The sequence below is a fragment of the Pan paniscus genome, chromosome 9 (genome assembly GCF_029289425.2).
Source record: "Pan paniscus chromosome 9, NHGRI_mPanPan1-v2.0_pri, whole genome shotgun sequence".
Classification (NCBI taxonomy): Eukaryota; Metazoa; Chordata; class Mammalia; order Primates; family Hominidae; genus Pan; species Pan paniscus.
In genome coordinates this window covers 13,764,384-13,783,529 of record NC_073258.2, presented here as the reverse complement: position 1 = coordinate 13,783,529, position 19,146 = coordinate 13,764,384, and the positions used below count along the sequence as shown (strand labels likewise).

Below are 19,146 nucleotides of genomic sequence, written 5' to 3'. Positions count from 1 at the left end.
GTACCTCTCTCATCTTTTACTCGATCATATGGAGGGAGGCAAATTTTGCCCTGTTCCTAAGTGCAGAAAGAAACTTTTCCTGTGGGAACCCAGAAGTTTAGGAAAACACAGAGGCCTTTGTGAGACAGGTTCTTCTACTGGCTCCCTATAAAACAGACACAATGTTAAATTTAGTCACATAAAGGCAATTATAACATGAAGGGAGAAGGAATGAATGGGTCCTGGGACACAGTTTTCTGATATAAGGATAAAGTACCATGGAGTGTAAAGGGTTAATACTTAATGAATGCCTTAGGGTCGGAGTGGAAGGCAGATTACATCTACTGCCAGTTCCTGTGTTCACCACTTCATAAATATTTTCTTCACCCAGCAGAGTAGCTCATGCCCAGTGCTAGGCCTGGGGGTACAGAGGTGAGTCTGATGGAAGTTTCCTGACCTTAAGGAGCCGGAGTCCAGCAGAGAAAGGCTCGGATAACAGTTGCAGAGAAGGCTCTGGGCAGGAGCGTGCAGCAGACAAGTCACGGATGAGGTCATTAAGAAGGACTAGGAAGCTGAAATAGCTCCTTGTCGTTCTAGAACTTTAACCTTCAGGCTGTAGCAGGTTCAAATTTTTATATTGCCTGAACTCTTGTGGGCAAAAAGGAATCTATCTCTTTTATATCTAAATTGTGTTTTTTGGTTTTTTTTTTTTTGGAGACGGAGTCTTGCTCTGTCGCCCAGGCTGGAGTGCAATGGTGCGATCTCGGCTCATTGCAAGCTCCGCCTCCTGGGTTCACGCCATTCTCCTGCCTCAGCCTCCCATGTAGCTGGGACTACAGGCGCCCGCCACCATGCCCGGCTAATTTTTTTGTATTTTTAGTAGAGACGGGGTTTCACCATGTTCGGCAGGATGGTCTCAAACTCCTGACCTTGTGATCCGCCTGACTCGGCCTCCCAAAGTGCTGGGATTACAGGTGTGAGCCACCGTGCCTGGCCCCTAAATTGTGTTTTCACTCAAGCCCACATTGTCTGATGTCAAAAATTTGCCTTGTTTGTGTCCAGATAAATGCAGCCATTTTTGTGATCTTTCTCAGATATTTTAGACAAAATCTGCCCAACCTCAGTAACTCAATCCCTGGAGTTGATGTTTGAACCAGGGATTCACAAAGAGAGCATATGGACCACAGTGTCGGTGAGAGAGAGTTCCACTTCTTCATCTGCCCTCCACTCTGGGCTGGCATCTTATGGGATGCCACACGCCCCATCTGCTTGCTGGCCTTCATTCCTGCCATGGTGTCATCCTCTGAGATGCACTGGGTCTTCATCAGATCCCCAGAGGATGGACCCCTCGGCAGCCTCTGCTTTTGCATCAGCTTTTTCTCAGCCAATTCTGTGCCCCATTCAACAGCTGGTATGCAGGCCAAGGAATTCTTAGTGCTGCCCAACTCTGCTCTACAAGCAATATGAGGAAGGGGGCTTCTCTAGCCTTCTCACTCCTGGACACAATCACGTGTCACTTCTGCTCCCTGGCTGCTGCACCGTGGTGGCTCAGGAGCCACCTCTCTGATGCTCCTGAGAAAGGAGGGAAACAAGTACTCTAGATGCCAAGACTCCCAGGCTTAAAGAGAGTCTGCTTCTCCTGCAAGGACTTGGTCCGAGGAGGCAGAAGGGTGGGATCTTCCAAACACGTAGAGTAACGTTAAAAGCAGAAACTCTAGACCCAGGTTAATTGGGTTCAAATCTCAGCTCCACCGTTTATTAGTTGTGGAGTCTTGGGCAAGTTACCAAGGAGGTTACTGAACCTCTCTTTGTCTCAACTCATCATCCGTAAAGGAGGATTATGTAGTGCTACTTTATAAGTATGAGTGGGACAAAATACATACGTATAAATAGAAGTAAATAAATATATTTTGCATGTCTCATTCAGAATACAGCCTAGCACTTTGGAAATGTTTAAACCTTAGCTGTTACGATTCTTAGGAATAGTATTATTAATACTATAGAATTAGCATCATTTCATCTCAATGCTTTTTCCTTCCCCTCTCTCTCTCACCTTAAAGCTCAGAATCTCTCATCTTGCCTCTTGAGGTAGGGAAAAGCTTTATTCAGATGGATTCTTCCCATTTCTTTCATCTACACCCAGACTATAGCTTTTTTTTTTTTTCCTTAAGGATTTGGCATCTTTTTTTCAATGGCCCTTGATGACAAGGCCCGGCAATGCTGACCTCGTGTTTCATAGTCTAAATGAGGATGGTTACGGGGTTAAGGTACCCGTGGGAAAATGCAAGAGTTAACGTGCCACATGGTCCCTTCCCCAGTCTCTAGGAATCTTGTTGGGGGCACAAGGTCATGCCAAAGTAGAGTTTGGGGAGAAGCTGCAACCTGGGAGTGGCTTCATCTCTGCTTCCGCGTCCCTGTGCAGGACTCAGGAATTGACATTGGGGACATCACTGCAAGGAAGGCTCTCAGGAAACAGCTGCAGTGCAAGACCTTCCGGTGGTACCTGGTCAGCGTGTACCCAGAGATGAGGATGTACTCCGACATCATTGCCTATGGAGTGGTAAGGAGCTGGCCTCCTCCGGGTTTCATTCAGACACAGACAGAAAGAAACGTAGTGAAGAAAGGGAGAGGAGGGAAAGAGCCTCTCAGCTGCTCACATGAAGAACTGCAGTAGGCCTGGGGACCGGGCGCTGGGTTCTGCACCTGCAAGACAGCCTTTACTTTTACAGCCCAAACCCCTCCAGTCCCTTGAGAGAGGTACTTGTCTCTCCTTTATAGTCCTAAGCAATTCAGCTCTGGCCCCACACCTGCATATTCCGCTTAATAAAACACATAATAAAGCAGTTAGCTTAAGATTAAAAGGTAAGGTAACAAACACCTGCTGTTCTCCCAGCTGGGGTGCCTGAGGGTCTATGAGTCACCCTGTGTGCCTCCCTGACCAAGGAGCTAATGCCTCCCATTCGCATGCAGAGCCTCCCTGAGAAGAGTTCTAGAGACAGAACCATCTTGAATTTATTTTATTTGCTGTATTTTTAGTACTGCTTGTTGATGGGCACAGAGAAGTTCTCCCTGATGGGAGGGAGCAAGATGGAGGGGGCAGAGCATAGGGTTTGGAGTTAGACAGACCTGGTTCAAATCTTAACCAGGCTGCTTCCCAGGTAAGTGTCTTAATGTCATGGGCCTCAGTTTCTTCACCTGTTAAATGGGGGTAATTCAATACTATCCCCGTAGAGTAAAAGAAAATCTAAGATTTGTAGATATGTAACCTTAGACAGAAAATGTATTTTCTGTCTAAGGTTAAAATACTTCGAATATGATAAACTCTCCCATTTTCTCAATATTCCCTGGACCATACAGGTCAAATGCCATAAGGTATTTTAAATGGTATTTTGATTGATTTTTGGTTATCTCGCCTGGCTTTTGCTGACTTACAGTCTAAACACATAAACTTTTGCCATGACAAACCCCCAAGACTACTCTGTGTAGCATTAGCTATATTATCTCCATGTCACAGGTGGGGAAACAGAGTCAAAGAGTGATTTTCACAAGCTCACATAATCAGCAGTGAAACCAAGTCTAAAAAACCAGCTTCTGGTATCACTCTGATTCCTCCCTTTGGAGAGTGTCCCCTCAGACCTTTTTTGATATCTCAAGATGAAAACTTGAAGGAAGAACTGAAGTCTCTTCTTTTGATTAGCTGTGGTTAAAGCTGAGTTCAAAGCCTGCCCCAGATGGGAATGTAGTGAACAGGACAATTGCCTATAAGTGGGAAGAATCTGCTGAGAGATTGGGCTCAGTGCTCCCTATGTGCCCCCCAACTCTTATATCACATACATCCTAGGATTCCAAAGCAGACAGAATTGGAATCCTAGACCCATGCCCTCTGCCCCCAGGGTCTCTGTTATCCAGAAGGCCAGATTGTAGGAGACAGTGTTATCCTCCCATGAGTGTCCCCATGGCATGGTTGACATATCCCAAGAGAACCATGCAGCGACCTCTCACCTCTCCACCTCTTGGGCTGGTGCAATTCACATCTCTGCAAACACCTCAGCCAGTGCTGCTCAGGTAGTACCTGAGTCTCCAGATCCTGTTGTCACCATGGAAACATATTGCACTGTAAGGTGCCTATCTGTCCCATTCACCTCCCCAGAACCATCCTGAGGACACAGCTGCCTTTGATGCCCCACACTCCACCCATAGCAAGCTATGTATGCTGCTTGGCCATGGGTGAACCCAATCCTAAAAGGAGAGTTACGCTGCTGTGGCTCCAGAGAAACTATTGGCCCCAAGCCTCTGTGAGCCAGGGAAAGCTTCTGGATTCATGTTCTCAGCAGGCTGTCAGCTGTGGCTGAGCAGGATTAGCCAAACTCACCCAGAGAGGCAGGAGAAGCAGTAACAGTAGAGGTGTGTACATGTGGCCACTGCAATTCTGGGTCTTGGCCAAAGGCATTCTCATCTTCCAAGCAAGAGCATCTCATTTTATACATATGTGCAACAGGTTTAACATGTAGCCCCTCCATGCCACCCCCAGAAACATTTGGTTTGTCAAATACTAAGTGGCAAATACAGGGTTGTGATCTAGATCTGTCTGAGTCCAGAGCTGGGCCTATGTTTACTGTCATCCTGAAAACCACTCACTTGCCATCCCAAAGGGCTGAGCTGTGTTAGCCATCCTGCGGCTGGCAGAGGGCTCTGACCCCCTGCACATTCATCAGCCCACCACTGCTCAGGGCCCAGCCAGCCTCCCCTCCCTCCTGCCTTCTCCACGGGACAAGCCCCTACATAAGCAGAGATATGCCTGCTTGTCAAAGAGCATAATGAACTCTTAATGGGGGCAACTGGCTGAAGATGGGCAAAGTGGGATGCAGCCACAATAGCAAGAGTATTTGCTGGGTCTGAATCATTCTTCCTGGTAATTATTTTTATCCTAAAATGAAGAGACCAGATGTCTTTTCAGGGGCATAATTTCTTTTTCCTTTCTCTGTTCCAACTTATGCCCAAATGACATTGTTCAGGACAAATGACTTCTGGGACTCTGAGTCGAGCCAGTATCAAGTCTATAGCCCAGCCCATTAATCCACTAATAGGTCTCATTAATGACTCCTGCAGGCCTAAGGACCTGTGGGCCCCATCGTGTGGGCATAAGTTTCCCCTGGATCATTGAGCTTCATGTCCGGGAGATGGGGTAGCATTGGATTAATCACAGCTCTGGTGCTGAGAGTAGAGATGGAGGGGCATCTGGAAACAGACATGCCTGGCTTCTGAATGTTAGCTTTGCCCCTTAATGGCTATGTAAACTTGACAATGTGCAAAACCTTAGTGGTCACAGTAATGCCATTTCGTAGGGCATATTTTACAGCCCCAGGATTATAGCCATTTGCATTACGGAAAGAGCTTGGGTTTTGGAGTCTGACAGACCAGCTCTTTCACTTGTCCGACTATGATTCCATTCATTTGGGAATGCCACTCATTTACTCATGTTTTTCATGTACCCACTCACTCACCCACTCCACGAGTGTTGACTGTCTCCTTTGTGCCTGGCCTGTATGATATACAGTGAGACTGAGACCCAGTCTGATGACTAACAGGGGAGACAAGTGAAGAAGGAACAAGAATGCAACCTGCTAAGTGCTACCCTGAGAAATGGGGTGCTAGTGAAGCACAGGGCAGTGGTCTCATACCAGACTTGGGTCGGGAAAGGCTTCCAGAGTGGCAGATAAGCTGAGAGCCAAGGGAAGAGGCAAAGAGGAGGCCAAGACCAAGGGCGATATGGGGAAGTGTCCACACAGGCTGAATAACACTATAGACAGGGAGGAGAGTGGAGCTTGTTACTACACTACAGTTCCTTCATCCTTAAAAGAGATAATATCTCTGGGCTGGCTAGTCATTATGAGAATTAGGTGAGACATATGTGGAAAGCACTTCACATGGTACCTGACACATAGATGCATTCCTAAAAGCTGGTTTCCCTGAATGGCTTTGAGGAAGGTTACAGCAATAATAATAGCAGCCAACAATTATTGCAACATTTGTTATTTGCCAGGCCTTATGCTAAGCACTTGTAGACATTGTTTCACTTAATCCTCATAACAGCCTTATGAGGTAGGCACTATTATTATTCCTATTTTAGAGGGAAGAAAACAAACAAGAAGGAGTTACATTGCTTTATTCAAGACCCCTCAGCTGGAGCCAGGTTTCCATCCCAGCCTGTTGCTTCTAGCTCCTTCAGTGGACTACCTGCCTAAGGGATGGTGGGGGGTGGGGGAAGGAATGGCACAGAGCCAGGGAGGACTTTATCAAAAGACACCCACCCTCTCACCCAAGCACTGGCATTAAGAACCCAGGGGAAAGCCAAGTCTAATATCAGGGCTCTCCAGGCCTTCCTCTTTGCAACAGCAGTTAGCAGATTTTCCTAGTGGGTTACAGTGCTTGGCTTTAGATATGACACCCACCTCTTCGTGGGCTGTAGGACAAGAACAAAGTGTGTTTACATATGCTGTTCCCACTAAGGTAAACCAAGGAATTGGTTTATAATGGAGGATTTGCTGCAGAAATGCTACTGGGGGCTCTGCCTGAGACACACGTTCATGCAATATTTCTTCAGAATCTCTGAACTGCAAGTTTGGGATTAAGGTGCTACCATCCAGTAGAGGAAAGGAAGCTCAAAAGAAAAGAATTCAACTCTGTTCCTTGTCCCCTGTTAGGAACAGGGTATGCATGGAGCACACGTGGGCCTCTGGTTATCGGCTCCATCTCATGCCTCTTCATTGGCTTCATTTTACTCCTGCCACAAACCATCAGGAGTACAAAGGCCCTGCTGCTGTCTCTAGCCTCCCCGCAGATAGATAGCCTCCCTGTGGCCTCTTTCCTTGTCTTCCCTGGATTCTGATCTCCAGTCCCCTGTTCTAGGCAGAGTGTTTTGATTGCTAAGGAGAGAACCTAGTCAAGCCAGCTCAAGTTAAGGTGAGGGGGGTAAAGGTACCACAGACTCTTACAGGAGTAGGAAGTGAAATGCAGCTGGACATGGGTACTCCAGCAGGGAAGCCACTGAAGCCGCTGCAGGGGCAAGATGGTCTCTCTTGTCTCTCATTCTGTCTGCCTCGTGCATCTTCATACCCTTGATCACAACTGACTTTCTCTGCTTGCCCATGGCCATGGCCAACAGAACCCCCCATGCCCAGTTTAAACAGCCTTGCAATTCTAGTGGCCACCACCCACTGATCACAGTCTCTGGGTTCTGTTTAGGTTCCTAAGACACGATAAGAGAGTAATGAGATGGGGAGGAGAGAGAGGCAGAGAAAGAGAGTGATTAATTCTGAAGCGTGGGTTGGTGCCCACCATGGTCCACTCAGTTGTGGCCTGTGAGCAGGGCCATGAGGTCTATGGGCTGCCCTTCCGAGGGCTGAGAGTGGGTGTAAGCAAGAAAGTAACATTGAATATAAGCTGTCTTACCCAGACATGTGTTAATTGCCAAGACTGGATCCATCCACCTGTAGGTGAGGATAAGAGATGCTGCTCTCTTCTCCTGCTCCCACCCTGGCCCCCTCCTCTCTTATTCTCCCATCTGACCTCCCACTCTGGAAGACCCTAAGCAGTGGGCCACCAAGGGGCTGGCCAAGCCACTGCTGGGTCTGCAGGAGACAGAGAGCATCTGGTCCCAGGGGACCTCTGAGGCCTGAAAATAGCTAAGATGTTGCCCATTTCCCCCAACACTAAAGAGCAAAGATTTCTCTCAGGGACACTTGAAGGCTGTTGTCCCACCCCTGAGGAAGTGGAGGGGCTGAAGAACAAGCACCATCTTGTGTGTGCACACACATGCACATCTCCTGTAACCCAGCTCACTGTTTAATGACATGTAAGTGTTTCTCCTGCAAAGGAGGCTGGTCTCCCCTCAGCACCTTTATGCAAGGCAAAAGCTGGTGCTTGTTGGTTCTATAGTGTTCAAGGGCCTTGGGCTGATTATAGAAAAGAAATCTGTCTCAGCAGAATACTTGTTTCTCCAGAGTTAATTCATTTGCTCTCTCTGTTCCTCTCTCTTTGGTGTGGCCATCTGTTCTCTGATGTTCAGCTGCAGAATTCTCTGAAGACTGATTTGTGCCTTGACCAGGGGCCAGATACAGAGAATGTCCCCATCATGTACATCTGCCATGGGATGACGCCTCAGGTGAGTCCTCTAAGAGATTCCTGTGCCAGGAGTGTGCATATGAGTGCCTGGCATGGGGAAGGAGAGCTAGGCTCTGTCATGGCAGCTCTGGGACCAGGGGCCTCTGGGGCTTTTCATTAGGGCACATCCTCTTGAGCTGAAGAGGATGGGTCACACCTGCCTTGCCTGGAAGGAAGCTGAGGGAGTGGATGCTATGACTCCAGGATCCTCCAGGATGATGAGGAGGAAAGGGGTTACACTTCTAAAGAGAAACACCTGCTTCCTTTGGGGAAACTATGGGTACCTCACAGTTCTGGCTCTGACAACCAAGCTGCTCCCTAGCAAGAGTGGGAAGTTCTCCCAAGCTCCCTGAAATGTCGGAGTCCCTTCAGAGTACCATGGCATGGTCTTCAGCTCTGCCCCTTAGTAGATCATAGCTGGGGCCAAAATTTATAGCCATGGGCCTTCTTTCCAGCTCTTCTTCTGACCTTCTTCTGGTGGAGAATGAAGGGCAGCTACTGGGAAAGTAAGTTATTCTTACAAATTCCCCATTCATAGTCTAAGCTTCAGACACTCAAAGAGGATGCCAAGACACAGGCAAGATAAATGGTTCGTTGAACAAAGTACAGCAGACAACCCTTGACCAAGAATATCATAGGCTGACCTGTTCTGAATTGATAACATTCCCAGAGTTTACTTATCTCCAGAAGTACACAATGATTTAAAAAGACGTTTTAGGCCGGGCACGGTGGCTCACACCTGTAATCTCAGCACTTTGGGAGGCCGAGGCGGGCGGATCACGAGGTCAGGAGATCGAGACCATCTTGGCTAACACGGTGAAACCCCATCTCTACTAAAAATACAAAAAATTAGCCAGGCGTGGTGGCGGGCACCTGTAGTCCCAGCTACTCGGGAGGCTGACGCAGGAGAATGGCGTGAACCCGGGAGGCAGAGCTTGCAGTGAGCTGAGATCGCGCTACTGCAGTCTGGCCTGGGCGACAGAGCGAGATTCCATCTCAAAAAAAAAAAAAAGAAAAAGATATTTAGCATGTAAGATATGCCTATGTGTGCAATTACAATTAAAAGAGTGTTTAAAAGAGCTGTTGCCTACCAAAACACACAATTGAAGGACATCATGACGTGTATGTCACTCTGTGTGTGAATGATGAGCCTTCCCAGGGATTGTCCATTGTGACCTCTGCCATCTTGTCCTTTTTGGGGACTGAGTTGCTGTGACATTACTGGCTAGTTAATTGCAGGCCAGCAAATCAGGTTGTGCTCACACAACCCAGTATGGCAACACATTCCTCATTGTTAACAATGGTGTGGCATTTTTAATGAGTGACTATCTTTTTAAACATTGTATTGAAGTAAAACATATATAGAGGGAATAAATGAATTGTAAGTGTACAGCTTAATCAATTTCCAGAGTGAACACACCCAGATCAAAAATAAGAGTATTGCTGCCTGATTTTGAATTCTACATAAATAGGACTATATAATATATATTTTCTGATGTTGACTTCTTTAATAATTATATTTTTTTAATTTTTATTTTTATTTCAATGGTTTTTGAGATTCAGGTGGTTTTTGGTTACATGGATACTTGGATAAGTTCTTTAGTGGTGATTGCTGAAATTTTAGTACACCCGTCACCCAAGCTGTGTACACTGTACCCAGTATGTACTCTTTTATTCCTCACCCCTCCTCCCAACCTTCCCTGCTAAGTCCCCAAAATCCATTATGTCATTCTTATGCCTTTGCATCCTCATAGCTTAGCTCCCACTTATATGAAACTGAAAACGTACGATATTTGGTTTTTCATTCCTGGATTACTTCACTTAGAATAATGGCCTCCAGCTTCAACCAAGTTACTACAAAAGACATTATTTCTTTTTGTGGCTGATTAGTATTCCATGATGAATATATACCACATTTTCTTTATCCACTCGTTGGCTGATGGGCACTCAGGTTGGTTCCATATTTTTACAATTGTGAATTGTGCTGCTATAAACATGCATGTGCATGCATCTTTTTCATAAAATGACTTCTTTTCCTTTGGGTAGATACCCAGTAGTGGGATTGCTGGATCAAATGGTAGTTCTACTTTCAGTTCTTGAAGGAATATCCATACTGTTTTCCATAGTGGTTGTACTAATTTATATTCCCACCAGCAGTGTAAAAGTGTTCCACACAGCAAAAGAAATCATTAAACAGACAACCCACAGTGTGGGAGAAAATATTCACAAACTATGCATCCAACAAAGGATAAATATCCAGAATCTACAAGGAACTCAACAAATCAGCAAGAAAAAAAAAATCTCATCAAAAAGCCAAAGGACATGAATAGACAATTCTCAAAAGAAATATACAAACAGCTAACAAACATATGAAAAAATGCTCTACATCACTAATCATCAGGGAAATGCAAATTAAAACAATGAGATACCACCTTACTCCTTCAAGAATGGCCTAATTAAAAAGTCAAAACCCAATAGATGTTGGCATGGATGTGGTGAAAAGGGAACACTTTCATCATTACATTTCTGAGATACATCCCTGCTATTACCTGTAGTTGTAATTTGTTCATTTTTACTACTATGTAGTATTCCACTTTATAAATATACTATAATTCATGATCTATTCAACTGCTGATGGACACTTGGACTATGGCCAGTTTGGAAGTATCATGAATACTGCTGCTATGAACAACCTTGATCATGTCATTTGGTGTACATATATGCTCACTTCTTTTGGTTTTATGCCCAGGAGCAGAATTCCTGAGTCATAGGGTTGAAATATGTTCACTTTAGTAGACATTGCCTGTATTAGTCTGCTCAGGTTGCCAAAACAAAATATCACAGGCCTTAAACCACATAAACTTATTTTCTCACAGTTCTGGAGGCTGGGAAGCCCAAGATCAGAGTGCTGGCCTATTCAGTTTCTGGTGAGGGCTCCTTTCTTGTCTTGAAGATGACCACCTTCTTGCTGTGTCCTCACATGGGAAAGACAGACAGCACAGAACAATGAGCTCTCTGGTGTCTATTCTTATAAGGATGCTAATCCTATCAGGTCAGGGCTGTATCCCTGTGACCTCACTTAACCTTAACTTAAAGATCTGAAGAATTATCAGCCTATCCATGTTGCAAAAAACTGAGAAAGCTCTTTCTGAAAAAAACACTAAGGTGTGGCTCATGATAAAGAGAACATGAGTTTGACTTAGGTGGACTTTGCCAGTCATTTCAACAGAAGCCAGGAATACAGATGAAATTACACCTGTAGAGAGACTGCCAGTTTGAACTAAAGGGGACAGAGAAAGTGGGATATAATGAAAGAATGCAATTGGACTTGGAGTTCCATAGGACCATAGGGACCATAGAGCTATTTGGCTGTGAATGTGCTCTATTCCTCAGGAAAAGGAAGAATGATGCGAAAGGCATTTTTAGGGATCATCAGGGCTGCCACTCCCACCACAAGACCAGGAGAAGGGCTGGTGCCCTGTCTAGCCTAAGGGCCAGGGCCACCCCACACAGCCACAGTAGTGATGCTGGCACCCCAGTGGACCTGGAGGGCAGAGCATTGAGCCAAAGAGGGTTATTCTTGAGCCTTAAGAGCTAATGGAATTTGACTTGCTAAGATTTTGAACTTGCTTGGGACTCATCACTCTCCTTCATTCTGATTTTTCCTTCTGGAATGAGAATATCTATTCTATGCCTTTCCCACAGTTGTGTTTTGGAACCACATGAGTTGTCTAATTCCACAAGCTCACATTTGAAGAGAAATTTTGCCTTGGGATGAATTGTACTTGGAGTCTCATTTACCTGATGTAGAGGATATTTAGATGAGACTTTGGACTTTAGAGTTGATGTTAGAATGAGTTAAGACCTTTGGGGCTGTTGGGATGGAATGATGTATTTTGCATGCCTTAAAAACATGCATTTGAGGAAGGCAGGGGCAGAACGTTATGGACTGCATTGTGCCCCTCCTTGAAAATCATATGTTGAAACCCTGACCCTGGTAGTATTTCAAGTGAGGAAGTAATTAAAGTCAAGTCAGGTCATAAGGGTGGTGCCCTAATCTGATAGGATTAGTGTCCTTATAAGAGCAGACATCAAAGAGCTTGATCACTAGCTTTCTTTTCTCTCTGCCATGAAAGACACAGTGATACAGCAGCTGTCTGCAAGCCAGGAAGTAGTTCCTAAGCAGAAACTAAATTGACCAGCATCTTGATCTTGGACTTCCCAGCCTCCAGAACTGTGAGAAAATAAATTTGTTATTTATGTCACCTAGTCTGGGTACTTGGTGACAGCCTGAGCCAACTAATAAACTGCCAAACAATTTTCCAAAATTGTTGTACCAATTTTTACTTCTCCCAGCTTTATATTAGAGTTCTAGTTGCTCTACATCCTTGCCAACATTTGGTATTACCCATATTTTTAATTATAGCCATTGTAGTGGGTGTATAGTACTATCACTCTGTGGTTTTAATTTGCAGTTCTCTGATTATTAATGAAGTCGGGCACCTGGGTTTTCAGCACAGAATGTCTTCATGTTATCCTTGAATGTGGGCCAAGGTAGCCAGGTCACAAGTAGTTGGTCTTTCTGTAAATTCTTGCTCTGCTTTCTGACACCTGTGATCTTATCTGGACCATTGGACAAATGTTGAATGTTTTGTCTGTGTGATGGTAGATGTTGGCCTAAGCAGAGGCTGCCAGTTCTCTACCAACTGCAGATGATACAATATGGGACAGTATCTGTTATACTTACAGTGTGGATTCTGGAGCCAGATTGCCTGAATCTAAATACCAGCTTTGAGCCTTTCTAGTTGTAAAATCTTGGCAAGGTTTTAAAATCTAGGCCTATTTTTTTAGTTTGTAAAATGTGGACTAACAATGGTAGATACACCAAAAAGGTTGTTGTGAGGATTTAACACATGTAAAATATTTAAAACAATACCTGGTATGTAGTAAGTCCTCAATAAATGTTATCTATTAGTATTCCTATAAGGATGGTGTTACCATTATTACTCCACTTCAACCCTGACTCCTGTTCAGTGTAAATACCCTCAAGGTTCTAGCTGCAACCAACCCTGGACTGACTCTCCTTGACCCCATGGTGCCATCTGCCACGGGGGCCTGCCCTGGTCAAAACCTACCCATAGGCCAGGTGTGGTGGCTCATGCCTGTAATCCTAGCACTTTGGGAGGCCGAGGCAGGCAGTTCACCTGAGGTCAGGAGTTCGAGACCAGCCTAGCCAACATGGCAAAACCCTGTCTCTACTAAAAATATAAAAAAATTAGCCAGGCAGGGTGGCACACACCTGTAATTCCAGCTACTCGGAAGGCTGAGGCTGGAGAATCACTTGAACCTGGGAGGCAGAGGTTGCAGTGAGCTGAGACTGCGCCACTGCCCTCCAGCCTGAGCGACAGAGTGAGACTCCATCTCAAAAAAACAAAACAGAAAACCTACTCATAAACTGTTGGAGCATCACTGAGTTACTATGGCACCAAAAATGTAAGGGAGTTAGGAAAGGACAGTGAAGTGGGCGTTGGGATGCCTGAGTTCAAGGGTTTGTCTTGCTACACAATTGCAACATCACCTTAATCTTCTCTGGGCCTTTATTTTGTTTTACTATTTTATTGAGGTAGAATTTTATACTAAAATACATAAATCTTAACTGCACAGTTCTTAACTTTGTATACACTGTACAGTCACCATTAAGTTCAAACCCATCATTCCAGAAGGCTTCCTCATTTGTCCTCTTGGTCATACCTCCACCCAAAGGTAAGGATTGTTCTGACCACTCTCACCATTGATGAGTTTCATCTGAGCCTGTATTTCTGTCTGCAGATGATGAAGCTGGATTGGGCTTCTTTAGGCTCAACACTCCTAGCTCTGACAATCTGCTTATCTCTAATTCCTTTGTTTTGAAATTCAGTTGGCGTGGGAAACTGTGAATTTGTGCTTGCCAGGAATGCTGGGAGCTGCCTTTGTAAATAAGCTTCTTGATGTGAAGCTGCAGCAAGTCTCAAAGGGTTGGGTCTCCCTTCCTCATCCCCCAAAGCCACAGAACACTCATGCAGCTGGGCTGTACAGGGAGCCCTTGGTGTCCTGGTGACCTTTCACGCCAGGCCATGCTCAGATGCACAACTAGCAGTGCTGTGTAGGGAGGTTTGGGACCAGCCTCAGATTACACACATTTCCCAGGAAGGGGTAGGGATGCTGCTGTGGCAGGACTCTGTTGAGGCTGTGGCCTTCCCAGTGAGCTGGGAGAGCTGGAAAGGACAAGGTTATCCTGGGGACGGGCTGGGTATTCCCAACCTGAGCTCCTACATCCACCCATGATGAATGCAGGGGCAGGGGATGAGTGAAAGGTAAGGGGCTGCTGTCTGGCAAGGCTTCCCAAAGTCATCTTCCAGCCCGCAAGAAGTTCACTGCTCATGGAAGAGTAAGAAAAGGGGTACTCTAGGACGTGTTACCTGAGGATGAAGTCAGGGTACATCTCAGAAGGAGACTGTGGACAGGTGAGGACCCCAAAGATCCTCTGAATCCTACAGACTTGGTCCAAATCAAACATTCAACATGCATTTCCAGGGATGTCACCCCCTCCTACTGGCAGTTCTCAGCAAGATCTTTATTGTTACCATGGCCACATAGGACAAGGAGAGCTTTGGGAAGGTCGTGTATGCACGGATGGAACTGTCACATGCCATTGTGCAGGTTGTGCACTGTACAACTGCAGGAGATGGAGGTGGCACTTTACATTGTTGCCTAGGGAATATAGACCAAGCCAGGATAATGGTATTTCTGACCTCTCCTATGAAAACTTACATATTCCTCCCTAAGCATCACACTTGATAGGAAGCCTGAAAATGCTGAAAGACAATTTCTGAGGCAATATATAGTGATTAAGAACCAGACTATATGGGTTCAAATCCCAGCCATGCTACTTACTAACTGAGTCTCTTAGGTGAGTGTCTCCTCATGCCTCAGTTTTATTGCCTGTAATGAAATTGGCTGGTGGTTGGTGGTCCCTTGGCTTGTAGCAGCATAAGAGAGAATATAGTAGTACTAACTTTGTGGAGTTGTTATAAGGATTAAATAAATCAATGCACATAAAGCGTTTAGAGAACAAAATCTGTTACACAGTCATCGCTTACTAAATGTTGGCTATTATTACTATTACCAGATTGGTAAAGACACTCTAGACCATGTCCTTGAGTTAATAGAGTAGGAATTGTTTAGCTTAAAAAGAGAACAGATTTAAGGGGGACGTTAAAACTCCTTCCAAATTATAAGGATGCAGATTTTTGGCTGAGCATGAGGAAACTCTTCCCAATCATTGGCTCAGGTTATTTTGACATCTCCGTCATCAGCACTGAGCCATGTTTGGCAGGCTCCAGGGACATTCTGAAGGATTTTTATATCATGTAGACTCTTAAGCTAAGAAATTCCTAAGGGCTCTTGCACCCTGGAATTCTATGACTTTTTAATTCATTACCTTGTCCAAATCAAGGTAATGGCTTGTAGCAGCATAACTCCACCCTTCACATGACATTCTCTGTGTGTGTGTCTGTGTCCAAATTGCTCCTTTTTTATGAACAGCATTCGTGTGCCAGATACTGTTCTTGGCCCTGGGAAATGGATGAACCAGAAAAAAAGTGACTGTCCTTGTGAAGCTATATTCTGGTGCTAGAAACAGACTATTCTCTATTTTCTAATCTTCAAATCTTCACCACAGCCAAGATTTGAACTTGTTTCTCTCTTGAGCATTGCATATGGGGCAACATTTGAGCTTCATGACTGGGATTTCAGCCAGCAATGGCCAAGAATGGTGAAAGTGTAAGAAGGGCAAGAAGGCAGGACCGCAGGCTGGCCCCGTTCATCTTGCTGACTTTGTAAGACGGTTAAGCAAGTACTGAGTGCATTTGAGGAACTGAGTATCTGTAGGCATTTTCTAAAGAAAAATGTCAAAATAAAATGGAGAGATTAAATGCAAAAGTGGTTCATGTCCTATGGGGAAATAAAATTATAGCCTTTCATGTGATCTTTTCTACACAGACAGAAATCTAGGAGTTAGCATACAACTTCATAGTGTCTGAGAGAGAATCAAAAGGTAAATAGCAAAGTCAAACATGAGCACATTCTCTTGGAAAATTACATACTCTTGGGTGGGCCCGTTAATGTCCCAGGATAATATTAAAAGGACAGGCCACTTCCCCTCTTTGTTTTTGCCTTATTTCTAGGTTTCAGGTATTTTTCTTACTCTTTTCACAAAGTTTGTTGAAGGTCGAGGGACACTCCAGGCCACTAGTGACTCAGTGACTCTTATGGGTCACAGCCTGACCATCTGACCTTTTCCCCTGCAGAAGTTTCCCAGGGCTTCCATAACAAAGTACCACAAGCTGCGAGACTTAAACGACAGAAAATTATTGTCTCACAATTCTGAAGCCTAGAAGTTCGAGATCGGTCTCAGCAGGGCCAAGCTCCCTCTGAAGAAGGCCTAGGAAAGATTCTACTCCAGGCACTCTCCTAACTTCTGCTGGTCCCTTGGCTTGTAGCAGCTTAACATCACCCTTCACATGGCATTATCAATATGTGCGTCTGTGTCCAAATTGCCCCTTTTTATAAGGACACTACTCATGTTGGATTAAGGGTCCATTCTACTTCTGTGTGACCTCGTGCAAATTTAATTATATCTGCAATGACTCTATTTCCAAATAAGATTACATTATGAAGTACTGGGGGTTAGGACTTTAACATATGAATTTTGGGGTGACACAATCCAACCCAGTTCACCTCCAAATGGGAAGAGTGGAAATGGAAACCTGACTCTCACTTTCTAGGCCAAAAAGGGTCTCCCATCACTTCCTCTCTCATTTCACTGGCCAGACATGGTAACATGGCCCTGCCTGACTCAGAGGGGTAGCAAGTTGTGGTTTTCTGTGTGTCCAGGAGGTCTTGTCTTTGTCACAAAAACTTAGATATTTTCTAAGTCAATGTCATCTCTGACAAATAAGAAAAAATAAGAAAATGGCATCTGGGATGTGAATTGACTTGCCTGAAGTCACACTGCAAGTTACTGGCAAAGATGGGACTAGGAAGGATGCCAGTATTTTGACTTCCAGTTTCTCCTTCATTGTTTCTTTCATTCGTTCATCAAACATATGATAGATTGTCTTTTATGAAGTCCTCATATTTTGGAAAGTTTCATTTTCCTTGAAGAAGAAGCTTGGTCTGGCAATAAAAAACAAAAATTGACAAGTGGAACCTAAAGAGTTTCTGCATAGCAAAAGGAATTATTAACAGAGTAAACAGACAACCTACGGAATGGGAGAAAATATTCACAAACTATGCATCTGATAAAGATCTGCTATCCAGAATCTATAAGGAACTTAAACAACTCAACAAGCAAAAACAAATACCCCATTAAGAATGGGCAAAGGACATGAACAGACACTCCTCAAAGGAAGACATACAAGCAGCCAACAAACAACGAAAAAATGCTCATCATTACTAATCATCAGAGAAATGCAAATCAAAACCACCATGAGATACCATCTCACACCAGTCAAAATGGCTGTTGTTAAAAAGCGATAGGAATAGTTTTGTAGAGCAACTTATAACGGGACCCAGTGAGGCCCAGAAATATTGGAGACCCAAAGACAGCTTGGGCTGGACAAAGGGACACATTTCACATCTGTGTTTAAACCTTTTGAGAGACTGTGCTTCAGTGCCATTTAAAAAGTTCACTCTGTTGTCGTTGTGATATTCCCAGGTCTCAGAGAAGGCCTTGGATAGGAGAAAGCAGAGGGTAACTAATCAAATTAGTGAGGTGAAGCTGCTGAGAACCATGCTAATTGATTAATGCATAAACATAACCATTTTATTTAAATTAGCAGCAAATTTCAAGCAATCCTCAAAATAACTGAGAATATTAGCCCTGATTAGTGTAACAGCCCGGAAAATTTCTTCTGGTGGGAAACATACAATAGTGGGGTCTCCCCACCAGGTCTTTATTCAATCAATCACTCATTCATTTGCTCATTCAACAAACATGCGTTGAGTATTATTTTACGTCAAGCATTACAAGACAAAAAGGCAGCTTTGCCCAAGTCCCTGCCCTGGAGGAGTTCCTGTCTGGAGAGGGAGGCAGGAACTTAGATGATCACAGTTTATACAATGAAATCTTACAACCTACTGCTCCACACTCCTTTCCCACTAGCCCACAAAAAGAGAGAGCAGGAATAAAACCAGGTCTGGGGATTTCTCCCATTCTTTCTGCCTAAATTTACTAGACTGTAAAAGACACAGGGTTTTCGGGGGAGTGCTTTTTCTATGGAAAGGTAAATTGTTGGTTATAGGAGAAGAAAGATGAAAGCGACTTTAATTCCTTCTGACGTTTTTGAAATACTAAAGCTGCCACATTTATGCTTCAGGAAGTGCTTTGACTCAAGGTTTAAAGATTAGAGTTGAGATGAAAGAAGTACTCTATTTTAACCTGGAGATGAATTCCACGAAGCCATCACCTCTCCCCTGTGTGGTATTGGCCCCAGTGTCCGCAGGGGCATTAAAGACCTCTCATGGATTGTGCTTGCACCCCCATACCTTTCACGTCACATCTCAGAGACAATTGCAGAAGTTTTCCTTTGTGCGCCAAGAATTTAAATGTCTAGCCACTTCTCTGTGGCCTTTGGCAAATTTCTCCAGTTTTCTATGATTTTTGTCTATAAATAAATAAGAATACCAGGCGCTGGGTGGCTGTGCAGTTTGGAAAAACCCCTGAGTTGATTTCTTGTGCCCTCCATGACTCCGTGGCGTGTGGTTTCATTGCTCAGGTGTCTGCTAGTGAATGGTATTGGGGAACCCCAACCAGGTAATGTTCAGGGGAGCCTCGCACACTCCTGCAGCTATTTCTAGTCACCTCCAGCTCTGCATTATTTAGGGACTAATCCAGTTAGGGTTAATTGGGTCTCTGTATTTATTGTCCTCTGAGCTGTCACCTCACACGGTTCCAGGGGCCAC

General features: G+C 44.6%; 1 protein-coding gene across 2 annotated transcripts in view; it reads left to right on the top strand.

The window, feature by feature from the left end:
* GALNT18 (polypeptide N-acetylgalactosaminyltransferase 18) overlaps window positions 1-19,146 on the top strand; it is a 350,566-nt gene that overhangs the window by 285,390 nt on the left and 46,030 nt on the right. For both annotated transcript variants that reach the window (XM_003818167.5, XM_008971424.4), the window contains 2 exons: window positions 2,402-2,539; window positions 8,048-8,143. In XM_003818167.5, the coding sequence (XP_003818215.3) occupies window positions 2,402-2,539; window positions 8,048-8,143 (234 nt within the window). The remainder of the gene's footprint in view (window positions 1-2,401; window positions 2,540-8,047; window positions 8,144-19,146) is intronic.